At 39.7% G+C, this 20,894-nt stretch overlaps 2 protein-coding genes across 2 annotated transcripts; both read left to right on the plus strand.

Moving 5' to 3' along the window:
* The first annotated feature begins 71 nt into the window (after nt 1–71).
* snrpd3l (small nuclear ribonucleoprotein D3 polypeptide, like) lies at nt 72–2,814 on the plus strand. Its single transcript, XM_053340448.1, has 4 exons — nt 72–179; nt 927–1,067; nt 1,626–1,818; nt 2,612–2,814. The coding sequence occupies exons 2-4, from the start codon at nt 942–944 to the stop codon at nt 2,674–2,676; spliced, it is 384 nt and encodes a 127-aa protein (XP_053196423.1). The 5' UTR covers nt 72–179; nt 927–941; the 3' UTR covers nt 2,677–2,814.
* Nucleotides 2,815–4,002: 1,188 nt separating this feature from the next.
* LOC128380574 (calcium/calmodulin-dependent protein kinase kinase 2) lies at nt 4,003–20,669 on the plus strand. The gene is made up of 18 exons (XM_053340441.1): nt 4,003–4,049; nt 8,786–9,090; nt 9,516–9,845; nt 11,352–11,399; nt 12,302–12,355; nt 14,868–14,919; nt 15,085–15,218; nt 15,418–15,454; nt 15,634–15,655; nt 15,787–15,875; nt 17,041–17,240; nt 17,459–17,512; nt 17,618–17,691; nt 17,858–17,945; nt 18,419–18,550; nt 19,200–19,303; nt 19,506–19,559; nt 20,361–20,669. The coding sequence occupies exons 2-18, from the start codon at nt 8,860–8,862 to the stop codon at nt 20,431–20,433; spliced, it is 1,776 nt and encodes a 591-aa protein (XP_053196416.1). The 5' UTR covers nt 4,003–4,049; nt 8,786–8,859; the 3' UTR covers nt 20,434–20,669.
* Nucleotides 20,670–20,894: the final 225 nt, after the last annotated feature.

Consider the following 20,894-nt stretch of genomic DNA (forward strand, 5'->3'; position numbering starts at 1 on the left):
CACAAGTCCCACAATGCACCGCGGGACTCCACCGGAAGCACTTCAATGAACCATAGACGCATTGTGGGTAGGCGGAAAAAGGCTCAAAAGAGACGCGAAATCGACGAACGCACGTTGCACAGTCGATTCAGAAAACCAACAATACCAAGAAAGAAACCAGTTTTCAAGACAGAATCAAGGTAAGAGCCTTAACAAAATGTATAAAAAAGCATTTTCACACCAGCGTTGTTTGTACGTTTGTGTGCATTGGAGTTACACCACTGCTAATTCATTCAGACTGCTAACTGGCTGCCTTTTATGTCCAAGCTAAAGTCAATACCTTACTAATACACGTTCATATTTAAAGTACCTTTTAAGTCGCATGAGACATTAGTTTGTTATATGTTGAACACATTACTAAAAAAATATGTCTAAAGGACTTTTTTCGTGATATACTATTGTGTCTTCAGCAAACGCTAGCTAGCTATTGCGGCTAATTTAGCTAGGTTGTTAGCAGTGAAGTTGCAGTCAGTTTGGTCATATTTGTGAAGGATATTAACTTAGGTTTTTACGCTTTTTGCATCGCATCCTCCCAAAATGTCAGTGCTGGCTCATATGTGAAGTAAATGTAGGCCTTTTAAAAGTTATGTGTTCGTTTCAGGCTAGCCACTGCTAGTGTTTAATGAGAGGTTAACGCTATTTATCTGCTGTATATTAACATTTTCCCATTTAGAGCAATACATTGAGAGCTTTCAATGTAAAACATATCCAACCCGAGTGAGGTCCTACCAGCTTAATTATCAAACACTACATAAACGTTGTAGAATATAATGTAAACATCTTGATTGTGTAAAATGAACAACATTATATTAATGTAAATCCCATTGTTGCATGATTTTGTTATGGGGCAACACGTAACATGTCCCGCCATACATATTGTGTTTCAGTGAAACGGTTGAAAAATGTCCATCGGAGTACCCATCAAGGTCCTGCATGAGGCCGAGGGTCACATCGTGACCTGTGAGACCAACACTGGAGAGGTGTACAGAGGCAAGCTCATCGAGGCTGAGGACAACATGAACTGCCAGGTCGGGCCTTACTAAACCAATGATAATCACAAATAAACTCCTCCGGAAAACCCTGATCTCTGTAATGCTATGACTTGTGTTTCATTATGTTTCTGTGTCTACCTGCAACTAAATGTGTAGAGCTGCAGAACTTGATCCTCACGCTCTGCAACTCTGTTGCCAAATTCTACTAGATACTTAGTATTTGCATTAACTTATGTCCTTGGAGTAAATCCCTTTTTAACAAACATTTTGACTTCTCACAGAATGAAAAGCACAGTTGTAAAGACAATTAATGATAGCTGAATTCCATTTAGCTGCCTCAATTTCAGGCTCCTGCTCTTGTGCTTTAAAATAATATCATTGCTTATTGGGACACTTGAAGAGAACAAAGACATCATTAATGTTATTAGTAATGTTTGCTTTTCAATCTATGATTAGTACAAACATCTGCTTGGAAAATATGTTTAACAAATGTGCATTTTGCACAAATTAGTCATCTGAAACTGAATACTATATAAGCATTGCACTTTTTTTGTTCAGTTTTTAACATGTAGCTTTTTCCCCCTCTCTTTACAGATGTCCAATATCACTGTGACTTACCGTGATGGCCGGGTGGCACAGTTGGAGCAAGTGTACATCCGTGGCAGCAAGATCCGCTTCCTTATCTTACCTGACATGTTAAAGAATGCTCCGATGTTAAAGAGTATGAAGAACAAGAACCAGGGATCAGGTGCAGGAAGGGGCAAGGCGGCTATTCTCAAAGCACAAGGTGAGTGGGACAGTCTTGAACCAGTGTCTCTGAATATTTCAAAGGACAGGTGTTTTTTGTTGGCGCAGCATAATTGCAGTTTATCATATGAGAAAGCTTTTATGGAAACATGGCGTAATCCCTGCATTAAACACAAGATGAAGGCAGTAAAATGGTTAAAATAGGGGATCTTCTCTCTACTTCAACATGTTTGTATTACTGTGTAGAACCACAATAGTTCCCCAGCATCATGTGTATACAATTTAATTGTGCGGTTGATGTTAGACATGTAGAAGTTAGTGTATACATTTCATTCTTCTAAAATGTATTTTTGATACTTTCATATCCTATTAGTAATGATACTTTGACTAATGTTAGGTTGGAGACCTAATTTACCATTTGCTTGAATTAATCCAAAACTAGCAGTTGGTCTGACCAGCAGTGAGATATCACTGTTGGGTAGATCTAGTTTATTAAAGATGCTAGCAAAGCAACGTGGTCAGTCTTGTATTTAGATGTTTATCAATATATCTTTTAAATGTTATCAATATATCTTTTTAAATGTTAGTTATTTCTGAAAATGACATCAGAAATGAGTTTTTATTATCATCCTAATTCAATGTTAGTTGTCTACTTGGAAGTGGCTATTGTAGTTAGACTGAATCACTGACATCACACTATCATCTTGTATATGTTCATTTACTAGATCATCTCTGTAGCCGTTTCATCCAATGAGATCAACCTAATACTATTTGATTCATACATTGTTTGTTTTTTGTTAAACATCTGTTTTTCTTTTTGTTTTTCTCTGAAGTGGCTGCAAGGGGCCGAGGCCGTGGTGGAATGGGACGAGGCAACATCTTCCAGAAGAGGCGATAACTTTTCCAGCCATGTTAAAATTGTCCATTGTATAGTCTTGTTTTTTCTTTTTTGATTTGTCTTTTGGATTGGATATGTTTTGTGTCCAGTCTTATGCTTTGCAGTTTTTTAATGAAAATAAACATATTTTCAATTTGCTTATTTGTTTTGTGTCCTAAATCTTTGGTACTACAGTTGTTTTTTTCTTCTACTACTTTGTACTCAAGTTTATCGAATCTAGAAATTGATTCCAATGAATTTTTTTGCCTAATACTTGAGTCTGTTTGCAGCCTTTGTGCTAACTGTTACACTGAGTTGTAAATGTGTCAGTCTGTGAAACACTCAACATGAGGTCGCCATAAACTGAAGAGGATCTTGAGCTTAAAATGCAGTTTTTAAAGGTACAGCTGTCCATGTAACATGCTTGATATAATATGTTGTGTGGTCAAGGATATTTTTTTAGTTGGCCAACTGACTACAGATGAAAATTGGTTTACTTAGTATACTACTCACCCTTTGAAAATGGTATACAATATTCTGTGTGGCTTTGAAGTCCTTTGGATTGTTTCATAATTGGCTTGAGACTTAATATCTTTAACTGACCCTCTTGTCCTTACCCCGTAAAACAAACTTTTAATGGGGAAAAAATTGGAAGAAACATCAAGAGCAACAGGAGAGAATCCCTCTCCCAGAACGGACAGACATGCAATAGATTTCTAAAGAATAGAAAAACAGATTGGAGATATACAGCAATAACCTACAAGATGACAGTTATAATGGATTTATAATTCCTATTGGGGAGTGACAGCATTTTGTAATTACAAAATAAATGTAACCGTCATCTGTTACAATTACTGACAAGCTTCTCAACTCAGTGGAAGTGCCTCATACCAAATTGACCAATCAAACCTTGAAATTAAGCTGTTTTCAAGAAATATACCAACAGAACATTTCAACGACGAAAAAAAAAACAAGGATGCTTTGTGTTTTACTCTCAGGGTGCAACTCTCCAAGACACCACAGGGGGGAGCCAGCTCGCTACAAAGTGCTCGTAGTAGAAACTCCCAAGAACCGTGAAGTGTTTTATTTCGAGCCCGTCAGATAAACTCAAAAGAGGCACAAAGGCAGCTTGTATCTGCTTAGCGGCGGTCGGTTGTTGCTAAAACGACTACATGAGCACACTCGCTCGTTTTCCAACACTTCCTCGACGTGAAGCACGGGACCTGCGTGTTCAGCTGGATTGGTTCATCATCACAACATCGACTATCATCAGTCTGCTGTCTGCCTGCTGTCCGTGCCACCACCAGCTAGCTAGCTGTCGTACCCACCGCGGCTGAAGCAGGAGAGAAGGAGCCCCACAATTTCTGACTTATAGGCCTGAGCAACACGTTAAGGTACGCTTATATTTCTCACAGCAGGTATTTGTGTCTTGGGTTTTGTTTCGGGTATCTTTTGGCGCTTTCCCAGCCTCACCACATAGCATCCTTGACTCCTGCCCAACATCTGTATCTTGACAGATGCTGCTAACGCTAGCTGGGACCTCACACGACGGCAACACTCGTTTCTTGTGTGAAATGTGGGATAACGTGAATAATGAAGGCGTTTGACATTTTTGGACGTTAACAGACAAAAAGTCACCGCTTTCTCCAGTTATGAGTGAAGGTTAGCAGTTGCTGTAAAGGGGGAAAACCTGGAACTTCAAGATTGTTATGACAGATAAGCGTAACAGAGTAACGATATGTTGATGTTAAAGGTCTGTAACGTGTATTTATGGTGAGATAAGGTCAGAAAACGAGGCGATAACGAGTCCTGGTCTGATAGTGTGATTGCATCAGCTTTGGGGACAGCTGCTCATACCAGTGTTGTTGTAATGGACATTAATTCAATTGTTATTCTGTGTTGCTTTTTAGGAATCCAAAGTTGTCCCTTTTATTCTTTTTAAACATATCACCCAATATCAGCCTGTAGGCACCCGTAATATTATTTATTTTGCAGTAATTTGAAGCTTTTGAAATGTAATTGGACCACAGTTAAAATCATAAGTGAATATCCATATATATATAAAAGCAGATGAATGGCAAAATTCTTGATTAAAAATGATCATAAGGCTTGTATGGTTTATCATACTGTAATAAACTTGATTGAAATGCACCATCCTTTTATTTTTCTGGTGATCACAGTCCTAAAAAAAGCAAACTAAGGAATCAATTATGTCAAATAGAGCTGTAATGATGAGTCTGTGAATCAATATGTCAGTAAACAGAATTACTTTGATAACAGATTGATTATTCAAATCATTATTTTAGCAAGATGGCCAAACATTTGACGGTTCCAGCTTGTCAGATGTGTGGATTTGCTACTTTTCTCTGTTCTCTTTTAAAGCAAATTGAAGTCATCTTTTAATGTTCTGAGATACTGAGATACTGAGATGGACATTTTGTTGACGATTAATGGAGAAGATAATCCGTACTTGCAGCCCTAATATCAGCTGTGTTTTTGCAGTTGAATCAGAGTTGATAATGGATGAACCAAACCCAACTGTGGTGTATTTTGGAATTAAATATCATGGCCGCCACTAGATATATTTCAATTTCTCATTAATATTTGGCCTTGATTGTGCAGTAACCCTACAGTAAAGTTGGTCCACGATGCTCATCCCTCCATATACAGCAGCTTATCTCTTACACGGCTCCGCAGATCGCTGTCAGGGTTGCCCTGTTGATCTTTTAATGAAGCCTGGGAGACTCCTCTGTTCCAGATGGCCCTGTGTTGTACTCTATGTCTGTAGGACTGTGTCTGTGTTGTTATTAATGCTGTACATGACTCGGACCACCCGCAGGCTCTTATAAGTCCTCCCCCTCCTGTCCTGCCCGGATAGTAAAGGTCAAGTAATGTGACTTTTGTCATGATAAGAGGGACAGTGCAGCATCCGGAGCTCGGCAGCATCTGTTGGTCTTTCACGAGACTCAAATCTAACAGCTTGTTCTTCATCGAGCTGCTGTGATCAGTAGGGATCAGGGAAACTGAGGGCTTTAGCCAGCAGTTCATTTATACATCACATGTAGACCACAGAGACCACCAATGGCAGAAGAGTGTTTTTTTGAGGCTTAGCTGTGTTAGCATGAATATCTAGCACGGACAGGATATTTCATGTCTTTTGCTTGAATAAGGCCATAGCTTGTGTCCAGTCCCCGTTAATTCGGAGTGGTGGGTGAGTTATGTTTATTGGTTAACATTACCTTAGTCTCAGATGAGTGCTAGTCTAACAGTAGTTTCAGAAACTCACTTCCCAAATAACAGCTGTTGACACTAAAACATCAACAAACACCAACTCATCTGGCTTTTGTCTTCTTTTTACAATTTCTCATGCTGCTGCAAATCCCACCAGCCAGACAATGATTGCTGGCATTACACCGCCAAAGACACAACGAACCAGTGGCTAATTTCCAAACCCTGTTGGGTGGCAAATTAGATTTTCAATGATATTGTGTTTGTTATTATTAATGGTGACGGCGTAGAGAATAGTGGAAACAGCCTTTTGATATGTGCATTACCATTTATCTGAGATCAAAGTAGGTCAGGTTTGGTAAGTTGCCTCTCTTCTCTGGATATAAAAAGCTGAAGGTGGTGCATTGCGAGTTTCTTCCAGGGTCACGTCTCAATTTATTATGTGAAGGCTGAGTCTACTTATCAGGGCACATTGTGGTACTTTGATGGCAGTGACACTGTGTGTTGAAAGGGAAATAGAATCTCAAGAGCTTCTTTTTTTAGCCAATTTGAAACAAGGATCATTTGACTTGGACAGTAAAAGCCATAACTGTCTGCTTTCAGGAATGATCAGGGAATATGAAAGGTCACACAGGGCAGCTACGTTAGACTTTGAGGAGGAGAACATTCTCAATGCTCGGCCTTTGCAATGTATGCTCCTTTCTTCCTGTTGTGAGTTTACATCACTATATATAGTTTGGGGATGGAGGGAGAGAGGCCACCCGGAGTGGGTGTCTTTTCGCACACACCGTCCTCCTTCTGAACTTGGCTGGAGCTCCCACCCACTGTCTTGTTTTCTCATGGCGTCCCTTTGTTTTCCTGTATCTGTAAGATTTTCTCCCACACACGGACAGTGCCACAATCCTGTCAAAACCATGACGGGAATCAAGAAACTCTCTCTCCCCTCCTTGCCTCCTTTCCATTCCTCTCGCAGATAATAAGCAGATAATGCGCTGAGTGGACTTGGAGATGGAAATGGCCTTCTTGAAAACACGTAGAAAGGATTTTGGTTAGATGCGAGGCAGATAATAATTAACTGTGTTGTATAACCAACATCAAAAGCAGACTGAACTGTCGCTTTTATAGAGGCATCAAATCTGTCCACTTAGAGATGAAGTTCACGATACAAGACGTGTTTGCATGCATTAATTAGCACTTAACAGAATGTGAGGGAAGAAGTCCCGGCTCTGTGCATGTTTCATACGGAGAGAGCTGTTTCTACTTATGTTTTAAGAGTGAGTGAACAGCATCTCTGATTATTTCTCCCAACACCCTTTCATTACACCCACAACTTGTTTCACGCTGGCCAGTCAAACACTGCGCTCCAGCTGTGTGAAAAGGTAATTAAACGTTAGTTAGACGTACATATAAATATGTGTATAAGATTTTGTCACAGGATTTATGCCACTCACAAGTTATTCTTGGCTTAAACAGAACAGTTTGATGGAGTTGTTGTTTGTTTTTTGGTTCATCTCAACTTGTACTGGACTGTTACATTTAGTCAAATCAGTTTTCAACATGGTCACAAAAAAAAAAAAAAGAAAGAAACTAAACGGGGGATTTAACAAAACAGTGTTGAAGCTATTTGGTAGATCTTATGTTACTACAACTGATATTTGTTATATTCAAGATTCAAGGATATGTTGTGGGAAGCAACTCCATCAAGGTTATCCACATTATGTTGTTATGTGTAAGTAGTTTCTACTGTATGTTTTTAGGTTTACTGATTTGGCAGATGGTTTTGCACAATGAAATGTACAAATGAGAAACAGTCCAAGCAGCAATAGATGAAGAAAGAGCCTTCAAGTAAATGTCACAACACTCATTTCCTTCAGGGGTTTAGAATCAGCTTTTTTTGGCTACAGGGTAACTTAAGCCTGGTTAAACATTGTAGAGATTAAACACAAAGCCAAAAAGCATGAAGCGCATGCATGATGATGATGATGCATGGTTTGTTGCTGAGATGGCTTGATATTAGCATTTAGAAAATAGAGTGTCGGGACAGCTCAAAAGTAGATATTTGGACACATCTTCCTCAGTAGAAACTAAGAAAGTGACAGAGAAGATAGACTTCTGTTGGGTGGTTCTGTGAACTGGCCATTGATTAGAGCTAGCATGTCAAAGCGCACTGTAAAAGATGTTTGCAGAGGCGTCAGCTGTGAGAGACGTGGCTGTCAGAGGAGGCTCTTAAAGGTGGAAAATAATTTACAGTTGTCTGTAGCAGCGCAGATCTTTGGCAGTTGTTACACTGAAAGCAAAGGATGATGGAAAAGACTGATCTACCCACTAAAGTCTGTGAGTTCTCTGATTTACGCCATTTTCTCTCAGCACCTCCGAGACTGGTGGTATGGTAGACTGGTATAAGACTGCATCAGATAACTAGGGTCAGAATGAGAGGAGGAGGAGGGGCGGGAGAGAGATCAGAGACTATCCAGACAAGAGCTTAGTGTTATTTCATCATTTACCATCAGTAAGTGTTTGGGGTTGGTAGACTGGAAACGACCAATGTGATGAAATGAGTGAGAAAAAAAATAGCCTTGTAACATTTATTAGCAGACAAAGTAAAGAGCTTTGGTTGTTTAGTTGACTGATTCAAATCAAAATCACTGATTGATTCCTATAAAAGGAAATATTGCTGTCATTATTAGAAGATTTCATAAGTTACAACAGTTGTAATCTTCAACTTATTTCAGAGCAGTCGTTTAAGAGGAGTGCAGTCCACATAAATCAGAAAGTCTCTTTCTGTCAGTTATCTCTGTAGCAGTTTGTACTCCTTAGACTCCACTTGTTAACAGATCATTAGATGTCTGAAAGGCCAGCATGTGTTCCCTACATGTGTTCTTATGTTACGGTTTGCTTTTAGGCACCATCCCTCCCTCCCCCCCGGAGGTTCCCGTCTGATGGAGCAGTGGTTGTCAGTCTTTGTGAAGAGGCACCATGTTTCCCTGTCATGTAACCCCCTGGCCCTCTGCTGAGCCGCCGGCCTCCTGCAGTAGCCATGCACCCCCAGCGCAGCCCTCACAACCCCTTCCTGATCTACTGTGCAGCTGTCCAGCTCCACCTTTGAACACCCACTCTGAGACGCCCTCCCCAGACCCCATGGAGTCCCTCATTGTGGTCACGGAGTACGAACCCAGCAGGCCACCCGGGGAGGCTGGGGAGGAAGAGGTAAGATGAAACACACCCAGGTAAACACTATGTGCCAGAGATGCAACCTAATTAGACATTTGGGTGTATACTGAATGAAATTACTTTTTTATTATCCATAAAATAATTTAGAGATCAAGAGAATGAATGAAATAAATGCACGTTTTTCCAGAAATATTTTTTGTCCATCTGTATTATTGGATTTTATTATTTTATATATTGCTCTTTTATTGTATCTAATACAAAAAGGAGAGGAAGTAAAATTACATTAAATACAACTAGTGGCTTGAATTGAAGTGTTATATGTGGGGAAAATAGGCACAAACTGCATTGTCTTATATTGTTATGCAAAGTTGATACAAACAAACAGTATAATACCACATATTGGCCATTATGTGAACATGCAGTAGGGGAAATAAATCTGATTTAAATATGTCACATCTCAGGTAGAAGAAATGGACAGCTCAGACACACCCGAGCCATCGTCCTTTGTGGCGGCATCCTTCCGTCCTCCATCCTGCGACCTACTGTCTCACACAGTTAGCCGGCAAGAGGCTCTGCTACCTGAAAGGGGGAGATTAAGTCTGTCGGACAGGAAACTGTCTCTGCAGGAACGCTCTCAAACCGCAACCTCACCCTGCAGCTCCCCAGGACTCAACGGGCGTTATATTTATCCGTCATTACCCTACTCCCCCATCACGTCACCACACTCCTCTCCACGCTTGCCCCGCCGGCCGACTGTGGAGTCCCACAGTGTGTCCATCACCGACCTCCAGGTATGGTCAAGATGGACAATAACAAGGTTCTAGTAGGTGTCTGAAATATTTTAAAGCCTTCTTTGGAGTTGATTGTGTGGCTTGCAGCTATTAGTCTGAACAAAATCAATGCTGCTAACACAAAATAATGCTAAAATTACTCTTTGAACTAGAAGAACCTCATCAGTTTTGTTTGTCAGTCATCAATCAGATGACCGACAAATTCCAGGAAATCAACTAATATGAGGTTACAGCTGGTGTAATTAAAATGATGATTATATAATTTATTTTCTCTGCACCATCTGAGCAGTGTATTCCCTTAAGGACTTTGCATTGCATAAGGCATTTACACATGAACAAACTAACACAGAGCCAGGCTCTTATAGATGTGCCCCTGTTTAACATCTGTTAGGTATCAAAATATCACACGTACCTGAAAGTAAGCAGAACTACATGTGCATTTCTCTTAAAAGCAGCAGCACACTGGTAAAGACTGAGCTTTGTGGATGCATAGGTAAGGTTTCATAGTCGCAGTAGATGTAGGTAATAGCTGTGATCCCTGTTACACGTATAGTAGATGCAGAAACCTGTAGATATTATGTACTGTGTCTAAAAAAACAACAGACTTAGAGCCCATTTTGTTTTTACAATATCAAACATTGTATATATATATATAAATAAAAATTGATGTAACAGTTAATTAAGTTGAAATTTCTGAGATGTATTCATTGTGGAGACTTCCTTGTCAGGTGATTGACACAACTGTAAATTAAGCATGATGCAACTAGTCCTTGTAATGCCACTTTTCCCAAACTGTCAAACCTGTGACTACACTTTTTGAACTCACAGAGAATTTTGAATTTTTACCTCATGTGGTTAGCTCCTATGATCTTCCAGTTCAGATACAAACCCAGTACACTACACTTAGAAGTGTATATTCTTGAGGGGCTGGTTAGTCAGCATGTCTCTTGTTGGTTGTATGAATCATTTTCCGTAGGTTGGGTTCAGTTTGTTCACAGCAGTGTCTGTGTTCCCTTCAGTCATTGTTTTTAAAATCCACACTGCTGTTTTTCAAAGTACAAAGGAGGCTAGAATGCACCTACCTGTACTGGGCACTTCCTTTAAAAGACTACTGTATATTATATACTTCATGCCTGTCATAGCTGGGACACACATCCTACCTCTAAAATCCCAGGCAGGCTGCAAGATTAGTATATAGGATTACTGCCAAAAAATTAGATAAGGTGCCAGTGGATGTATGCACATTTACCTTTGATGAGTTGTGCTCTGATTAACTGCAAGCCTTGATTTGTTAAGGTACATCTTTTACTTCTTAATCTAGTGTACAAGATGACAAACTGAATTGGTGCTAAGTGGGCAGAGCAATGGAAAAAATGGAAAATCAAAAAAAGCAATAGCAGATTTTGTCAGAATGCTTATGATGTATCTGGAGTATCTAACTGCTGAAATAACAGATGTGATTTCATTCTAAAAGAAACCGTTTTCTCTTTCTTCCCTCTCTACAAGGACTGTGTTCAACTCAACCAGTACAAGCTGAAAGATGAGATTGGAAAGGTACCATCACAGACAACTCGCTGATTGCTCCCTTTCACTGACTCTTCCATTTTCCTTCTCCCTTCCGCCTACTGCATGTCTGTCAAGTAGCGCACACCATCAAGGACACGCAGTAACAGCCTCTGATATCCTCTCTCCCGGCTGTCCTCATTTCCCAAACTCTGTATAAACTACCAGGCCATGGGAGAGTTGGAAGATGGATGAGAGGCTGGTATAAATAGCGCTCTCTAAGGGTTGAGTGAGGCTTAGTGGATATGAGTGTGTGTGTGTGTGAGAGAGTGAGAGTGAGCGTATTTGTATCCACGTTTTTTTCAGTGTGGGTTTATTCAAGAGAAAATATGCATGTCTGTGTGTATTTTCTGCAAGTAGGTAGACACGTTAATATGTTTGGTCGACGCAGGATTGTTGGAGAGGCTCCTGTGATCAGATCATCTTTGGGACTGTAGGAAGAGCTCTGTGCTGCCTCTCCAATCTGCTCCCCCAGCAGGAGCTGATCCTGCTTACTCTCCCTCTCTCACGCTCTGTTTGTTTTTGTGCATGAATTTGTGCACACAGGCAACTAATTGGGCCTAAATTTTTTTATTCTGAATTTCCTGTGTGTGGGCAAGGGAGCTTGATGGCATAAACCAGATCCAGTTTCCTTAATTAGCCTGAAATCAAAAATGAAAGAGCGAGAGGGAGAGATGATTTGAATTTCTCTGTTCTCACTTTGAAGCAGCTGGTACTCTTTCAGTGTACACTGTCAGCCCACTTGCTCTCCTCGCGTGTGTTTGTGTATTTGTTCCTGTGTGGATTTGTATGTATTTCATTTGCTTTGCACAGTGTGATGTTTTTTTCCCACAAATGGTAGAATGGTAAACTGCTTGATTCCACTTTATTAGCTCCTGTTCTCTTTTACTTAGGGCTCCTATGGTGTTGTGAAGCTGGCTTACAATGAAGATGACAACACATACTATGTGAGTCCTTCATGCAGACACACTCAAATACATTACCCCTTTCTCTGTTTCTCTCACTTCACTCTCATTCCTCACCACTTACATACACACCCCACATGCACACAGACAAGCAGCATAATAATAAAGCTCCCTTGTCACATTTACTATTGTGACTTTATGTACAAGCTCCATATATGATAATGTCTCCAGTTAATTATGCCTCGCCGAGCCCTGTAATAACACATCAGCTCAAGCTTTTCTGTTTGCTGTTCACGATTATTGCCGCACTTCTCATCAAGCTTTATGATACTGACAGACATTGACATGGAGATTATTTTAATAATTCTCCCAAGTGACAAAACCCACGTCACATCCAGCGATTATATCATTGTTATAATAACTGAGGGCATCATTTGAATTATTATTTGAATATTATTCGATATTTTAATAATTTCAGCGATTTTATACAGTCTATGTTTTAAAGCCATGTGCAGAAACAGCTAAACTTGTGTAACTGCACACAGCAAACATCCTACAAAAAGTGAATGTAATAATGTAACTAATAACTAATACGCTACAATATATTGCAATCCATTTTTTTCAACTGCAAATTATGTCCCCAAAGGAAAGCTGTGTAAACATCTGTAGTATGCACCTAAAATGTTTTTATTACAGTCTAACTTAATTAAATGCAAACATGAACATGCATTGACTGCTGTACTAATCCAGGGATTTTGAAGAATGCAACTTGCACAAAAGAAATTGTGCCGGCCCAGTAATGGGGGAATTTGAAAGTAAATTACTGTTCAATTGGAAGTGAAATAGAATAAAACATGCCTTACATTCTGTTACACTCTGTTAGATAATGCACTGTTATAGTCATGTATGAATCCACTGCCCGTGACGTCCACATATCAAGTTAATGCAACCATTTCTGCTATTCTCAAACTTTCCTTAACTTTAAGCTTCACTGCTCTGCAGATCTTGGGTACAGCTGTGTCTGAAAAAATGTTGCAACAGAGTCACATACTTTAGTTCCAGTGTCTTAAGCATGTAACAAAAGCCCTCGTTTCCCACAATGTTGTATGGATGCAAGTCTTTGCACATGAAGAAGGTGATGGACTATGTTATTTTCTTCGCTCGCTCTGAATTAGGAGGTAGCTTTGTCAGGCTAAGTGTGATTTAATATTAGCTTTGACGTCCTCAGCTAACGCTATGTCTCGATAGTAGTGTGAGAGATGAGCCCTTATGTTCGTAGTATTCCCAAATATTTTCATACGACACTCCTTGTAAATCCCGTTTGTCATGTCCATCTCCTTCATCCCCTCCTTGTTAAAAAATCCAAAATAAGTCCATACGTGATTAAACACGAACAGTGCGCTCTTGGTTTCTTTTTCTGTTGCTGCCATTATTTTACCAACTTCCTCCTGCATGCTGACTGTCATCTATGCTGACCTCACCAGGAAACAGACTAGAGCCATCTAGTGGAGTGAAAAAGCAATTGATTTTAATATACTAGTACCAAAAACTTAAATTTTCATTTGCCATTTATATTGTAAAAGATACTTGGCGTATGTGTATCGATATAATATTGCCACACAAAATATCGCGATACTATACTGTAGTGATTTTATTTTCCCCCACTGCTAAAAAAGATCTGTTATGATGAGAAGTTTAATGGTCTACTTTATTTTGTGCTCATCCCTTTTTTCCAGTTTACCAGTTAAATGGTTTAGATAAAGGTAATGGTAAGAATCGAAAAATGCAATTTCACTTAGCAACTGTCATCCCTTAAAAGTGCCAATATGTAAGATTTACTTGCATCTAGCAGTGAGGTTGGACATTTCAACCAACTGAATAAGCCCCCACCCTCCCCTTCCAAGCATGTAAGATAGCCTTCAGTGTCCATGAAAGTCACGAAAAATGCAGAAGCCCCTCTCTAGAGCCACTGTGCAATTTTGTCCATTTTGGGCTACTATAGAAACAACATGGTACTCTCCGTGGAAGAGGTCCATATGTAGAATATAAAAGGCTCATTCTATGGTAATAAAAACACAGTGTTTCTTATTTTGAGGTGATTATACACTAATTAAGACATACTTATGAATATTATATTCCATTTCTATAATTTGTGCATTAAGATAATATGAAGACAACGATGAGTCAAGGTAGATTACTTGCATTACTTTGCACCAGGTTTGGCAGCATGAAAAGCCATTGTGTTCTTTTGTAAGTCGAGCTTCTATAATCTTTTGTCCTGATGATACTGATCTGTGTTAGTAATCACATATGCACACACAGTGGATGATCAAGGTGAGGGGAGGTCTTTATAGATGCCAGGATAGGTATGTGAGTGGGTGTATTGTCAGATATGCATCATCCCATTTGCTATATCCTTCTCTTGTCTTTCTTATCTTTCTCTCTTTTTGTCTACTTTTCTGTTTCTATCATCTATTCTCTGGATCTTTTGCCCACTTGGCTCTCCTGCTTTCTGTAATCCTCCATGTCCTTCATCTTGTTTTCTCTCCTGCAGGCGATGAAGGTGTTGTCCAAGAAGAGGCTCATGAGGCAAGCAGGTTTCCCACGTAAGTCTGCAGCCAGGCACAGATGGTTAACACAGCAGAGAGCACAGAATCTCATAATGCTCAAGGACTAAAACTGATCCTCCTTGTGTTTGGTCCCCTCCTGTACCTTCCCCCCCTTCCCTCACCTGTCATGCCCACCTACAATGTTCCTTTTTCCGCTTTCAGGGAGACCTCCCCCTCGTGGAGCCAGAGCCGCCCCAGAAGGACCCCCTCAGCCCAAAGGACCTCTGGAGCGGGTCTATCAAGAGATTGCCATTCTGAAAAAGCTAGACCATCCTAATGTAGTGAAACTAGTAGAGGTGAGTGCTGGTCACACTTTTCTTTTGGTTATTTTAATGAATTTAGTTCTAACCTGAGATTTCCCTGAAGACATTTTAAACAGAGATGTGTGTTATGATACCTGTGATGTCAAATGGTTTTCAATGGCTTTACACTTCACATAAAATGCAGTGTTTTTGTGCTCACACTCATTTCCATCTCTTTGTGATTTGGTTCCAGGTTTTGGATGATCCCAGCGAGGACCATCTGTACATGGGTATGTTGTGGCCAGACAGTCAGCCTTCAGTACACACACACACACACACACACACACACACATACACACAGTTATACATAAAGTAGCCATAAAAGAAGGACATTTTAAGATGTATTGGTTATTTATTTTGTTTGTATCTTGGTAAGTGAAATGTTTCATCTTCTGTGTTTCTGTCACAGTGTTTGAGCTGGTCAAGCAAGGGTAAGCTAAGCCTCTTTTATAGTTGTAATTGTGACACTGAAACCATCTTATTAAAGTTATGATAGCTAATAGAATATATGTGTGTGTGTGTGTTTGTGTGTTCCTATTTATGCGCCCTTGTGTGTATTCAGGGCTGTGATGGAGGTGCCGACAGATAAACCTTTCAGCGAGGACCAGGCTCGCTTTTTCTTCCAGGATCTGCTCAGGGGAATCGAGTATTGTGAGTCCTCCAAAAACCTCCCTGTTATCGTTCATCCCAGCATGTGACTGCATTATATAATGTTAAGAATGGCGCAAGTAGAGACCCTCTTAGATAATTTGTTTCATATCTCGTATCTACATGGTCTACAACCAGATGTAGAAATGATACAGATATATTTGTAACAATATAATACACTGTGTTTCAAAACTGATTCAGCTGCAGTTTAATTCCCCTCCATTTGTATTTCAAGTATTGAGTCTGAAATGTGGCATATAATTATAGTAGTATTTTGTCTAGTTTAAAAATAAATCCATGATACAGTATTATGCCTGACACTTCTCAATTCAGCCTTAACCCTCTTGTAAAAAAGACCAGACTGATAGTGCTTTTTAGCAGTAGAGATAATTGCCTCTTAAAAATGAAAACCATTTGTTGTGTTATTTAGTGAGCTTTGAGTGTCTAGATTTATAGTTTTATATAATTATGGTTCAAGGTGAAGCTCTTATGTATCTAGATCTGTCCTCATCCTACAATTCTACCATTTACACAAGTCCTTTGTGCCGTTCTTGACTCGAGCCACCCACAAGGCTCATTTCACATCGTCTCAGCTCTTAATGCATTTCAGCACAGGAGAGGAGGTTTTGCAGTGTTGTCTAGGAGACTAGCACTGAGGAAGGGAAAGGGAGGGCTCTGTACCAGGGACGCTGAAATAGTCAGAACCAAATTTTTTCTCATTATAAGTAATCATAACTGTAGAGAGACTTGCCTGTTTGAAGTCACAGTGCAGGTAGCATGGTTAAGAAATACATTTCAAACAGAAAAATACAGCACACATTGTTTTTCATGTTTTTCATATCTTAAGCAGGAACTGTGGGTGTGATCCTTTCTGTTGACGGCAGTAACTGTTGACATGTTTATCCAATTTCCTGTCCAAGTACATTGCTAGAGATTCCTTCATGTGGGTCCAAGCTGTTTTTAATGTATTGCATCAAGCAGCTCGCTGCTTTGATCATTATTAAAAATTCAAATACTCAGAAGATGAAATTGTTATTTTAAGACCCCCTGTCTCAATCCAGACTTTGTTGTAGTGTACTAGAGAAAATTCATCATCTCTTGTACATGAGCAGAATTGCACACATACTACCTTTGTTGCTGTAACAGGAAATGTTTTCTATTTCAACAGTACACTACCAGAGGATCATCCACAGAGACGTCAAACCGTCTAATCTGTTGGTGGGAGAAGACGGACACATCAAGATAGCAGACTTTGGAGTCAGTAACCAGTTTGAGGGGGCTGATGCTCTCCTGACTAGCACGGTGGGAACACCTGCTTTCCTTGCCCCCGAAGCACTGTGTGAGACCAGAAAGAACTTCTCTGGAAAGGTGAAGGAACAGTTGGCGAAGTAGTGCCATCTGGAGGGGATTTTCAGAAATGCAAGAACTGTGGCTTTAAGTATTTTAATAGTTTTGCTAGTATTCCTTTGTAGTTTAAACACGTTTTGGGAGCGTTTTTGTCCCCTGTACAATGGCAGATTTCAACTACTATATACTGAAGAAACAATTCCAAAACCTAACATACTGTATCATATTTAATCATGTAGGCTTTGGATGTATGGGCCATGGGAGTGACACTTTACTGCTTTGTTTTCGGAGTGGTGAGTCTGTTCTATGGCCAAAAAAAAATCTTTGTTTTATTGTTTTAGAGTTTCTCCTGGATGACAATCTGCTAATCATCTTTATTTGATATCTATGATTCACAGTGTCCATTTATGGATGAGCGCATCCTTGCTCTTCATCAGAAAATCAAGACACAACCAGTGGAGTTACCTGAACAGTCAGTTCAATCATCCTATGTCAAAATATATAAAAAACTTAAATCTACACATGGAACATGCATTTTGCTTGTTACGTGTTTAGTTTTCAGTATTATTTTCCTGTTTTACAGGCTGTAAAATTAAATGTAATTTAATCTGTAGCTGTGATCCTTCTTGTCTTGCCAGTGCTGACATATCAGATGATCTCAAAGATTTGTTGCTGAAAATGCTGGACAAGAATCCAGAGACAAGAATATCAATCCCACAGATTAAGGTAAACACTCTCTTTCAGTTCAACTGCTGGTTTCTATTATATTAAAAATATTACTTAGAGAAAATAAAGCACCTACATACAGACCCTCACTAAGAGTAAATAAGTATGTGTGTATTGGTCAGTTGTTGCTATAAAGTACACAAAGCTGTCTGCATGGTGATACTGAAATAAGATGAGCTGTGGTGCAAACTAAACCTTTTTTGTGCCCAGATGTTGAAATCATCAATTTATATTTTCTATAAATGTATGATTAAGTATTGTGATTGTGTAGTCAGTACATGATGATTATATACAGTATATAGCTGTAAATAATGCTCTGTTTTATTATTGTAGTATAATAGGCCAGTGTACAGAATAAATAGTTAAACTAACCTCTTTAAATGGTGTATCAGTTCTATAAAATATGTCTCGGGAATCAGAATGAAAAATGTGAAAAACTCCTTTGTTCTCTGCTCTCTTCTGCTCGTGTCTAGGTGCACCCATGGGTGACAAGACATGGTGCTGAGCCCCTCCCTCCAGAAGATGACAACTGTTGTATGCTGATTGAGGTGACGGAGGAGGAAGTAGAGAACTCTGTTAAACACATCCCGAGCCTGGCGACAGTGGTGAGTTTACAAATGAATGAACAGCACAGACATGCTGAAGTCTCATTTGTTTTTGCTTCTGCTATCTACAGTTCATTGTCAATTCAGCCTCCTGAGAGAGGCATGAAAACACTTTCAAATGGAACCTATCAAGACATGACAAGGCGTGAAAATGAATGCTCTATCAGGAGAGAATGAGGACTAATTCTTAGTACATTTGTATTTGTACAAAAGATATTGCCACTCTGCACTTTGCCCTAGAGCTGATGCATGCAATTTATTTTCATTACTTTAATTAATGAATTCCCAATATTACAAAATACATTTAAATTTAATTTGAAGCTGTCTTTCTTGTGTGGAGTTTTCTTACTAGCACTTAAATACTTAAGTTGTAAGGACACACACAACATGAATTTAGACCTCCAAATGCACCAGATCTGCCATTACTGTCATTCATAGATTTATAGGTACAGTACAGCCTGTATGCTGCCTGTTGTTTTGTAGGCTGTAAAATGTTTGTAATGTACTTTCATCAAGTGTTTATGTTACTTTAACCCCATAATTGATTTACAATACAATATAATTGAGAATGAACATTAAGCTTTTCCTCTTAATATTTCTGAGTATAATGTTTTGGTTTGGTGTATTCTTGTTCACTATTCTTCTACAGATCCTGGTGAGAACCATGCTGAGGAAGCGCTCTTTTGGAAACCCCTTCGATTGGAGCCGTAAAGACGACCGCAGCAGTTTGTGCACTCCAGGACAAACACTCACGTAAGGATTGTTTACAGTCATGCTACAGATCTAAACCCAAGTTTATATGTAGTAACTGGCGTAATAGGTGTCGAAGTATGCTGTCACTATCATATTCTCACTTGCTGGCTACTCTAATACTCTGTTGACATCTGTATAGCCAGCTAATGTTCGTCAAGTAGACAAGTGTTATTATTGCTCTCCTCCTGCTTCTTCCCTGCAGGGAAGGCAGAGCAGGCAGTGTGAGACACTGCTACATTCATTGTAACTACAGAAGGTAAATGAGTTTATGACTGTGGCAGCTCTTAAGCGGTACAGCGTTGACTATAGTGGTAGCGAGTGTACATTTAGACCCCTGGTGTGATATAAGCAACTGTGTCTCACTATGACTCTAATGGCCAACTGCTTGAGTTTATAAATTAGCCTGTGCTAGTTTATGGGTCTTTGGACAAGCCATTTTCAGGAATGTTCTCTGCTCCTGAGTTTACAGGACATGCAAACAGACATTTAATTGTATATTCGATGTCTGAGGGTGCTTTTGATTTGTAATTATTATAAAAGGCGGACAAAATATCATGAACAACTGCACAGTCTAATGCAATCCAGTTTTATTCAACGCTGTGTCAAAGAGGTGCTGATTGAAGTAATACTTAAGGCTGCAGTTTGTATTGTTTTGTTGATTGGTATTATATCATAATGTTCTCTTGTATCTCTCTGTATCAATGCCTCTCTGACACATTCAAAAGTATCCACACTCATGGATAGCCCAGACCATACGTTTTTATTCCTGTGCATGAAACACAAATATTAGACTCTCTCTATAACTACACCCCCCCCCCCTTTCTTTATTTCTTAGGTTTCTCTTTTTGTATGATTTTTGCTATATAAATAAAAATAGCCCCAAAACCCCCAACAGCTTACTTGGTCTTTATAGCGCTCACAGCTTTGCTTGACAAGGCATGCTTCAGTTCCTAAACTGAGCTCAACAGTGGCTTGTTTCTCTGCACAGTGATATAGGATTGACAGCAGGCCCACAGCAGTGCTTTAACTAATGCTGTGTCTGTGGTGTGTTACTTAGGAAACAGCAGAGTGGTGATGGCATGAGGAATATGGACCTGCCCTACGTGGGAGAGGATGAGGCTCTTTCCTGATGCAAAGGGTTTATTATGCACGCTGGTATCTGCCTGCCTGCAACCACACAGCACGACACCCCTTTACTCACAGTTTTCTACTGTCAGCCTACACCTATGTACATTTCCTGGGAGGTGGAGAAGTTTGGCATACACAGGCGAAATAAAAGGGAGAAATTAAAGACCTAATGCACTTTGACAACCATTTTAAAGCTTTTACTGCATTCTCTCTTCTTACAAGCCCCAGCTTGGGGTTGTGGGACCTTCCAGAAGTGGATCCTCCTGAATCTTGAACCTGTCTTCAGCCCTTTTTACCCAACACACTCTCCTCCTCCTCCTTTATCTTGCATGCACTTATAGTCCTAGCATGCTCTGTCTCAGGCTTCAATTGTACATTTTTATGTTTTATTGTAGTTTAGCCAATTGTGTTTCTCTTTTGTCTTTACTTGACAATTCTTTCAGGTATACAGGGCATGGGAACC

Source organism: Scomber japonicus, chromosome 19, assembly GCF_027409825.1.
Source record: "Scomber japonicus isolate fScoJap1 chromosome 19, fScoJap1.pri, whole genome shotgun sequence".
In the NCBI taxonomy this organism is placed as follows: Eukaryota; Metazoa; Chordata; class Actinopteri; order Scombriformes; family Scombridae; genus Scomber; species Scomber japonicus.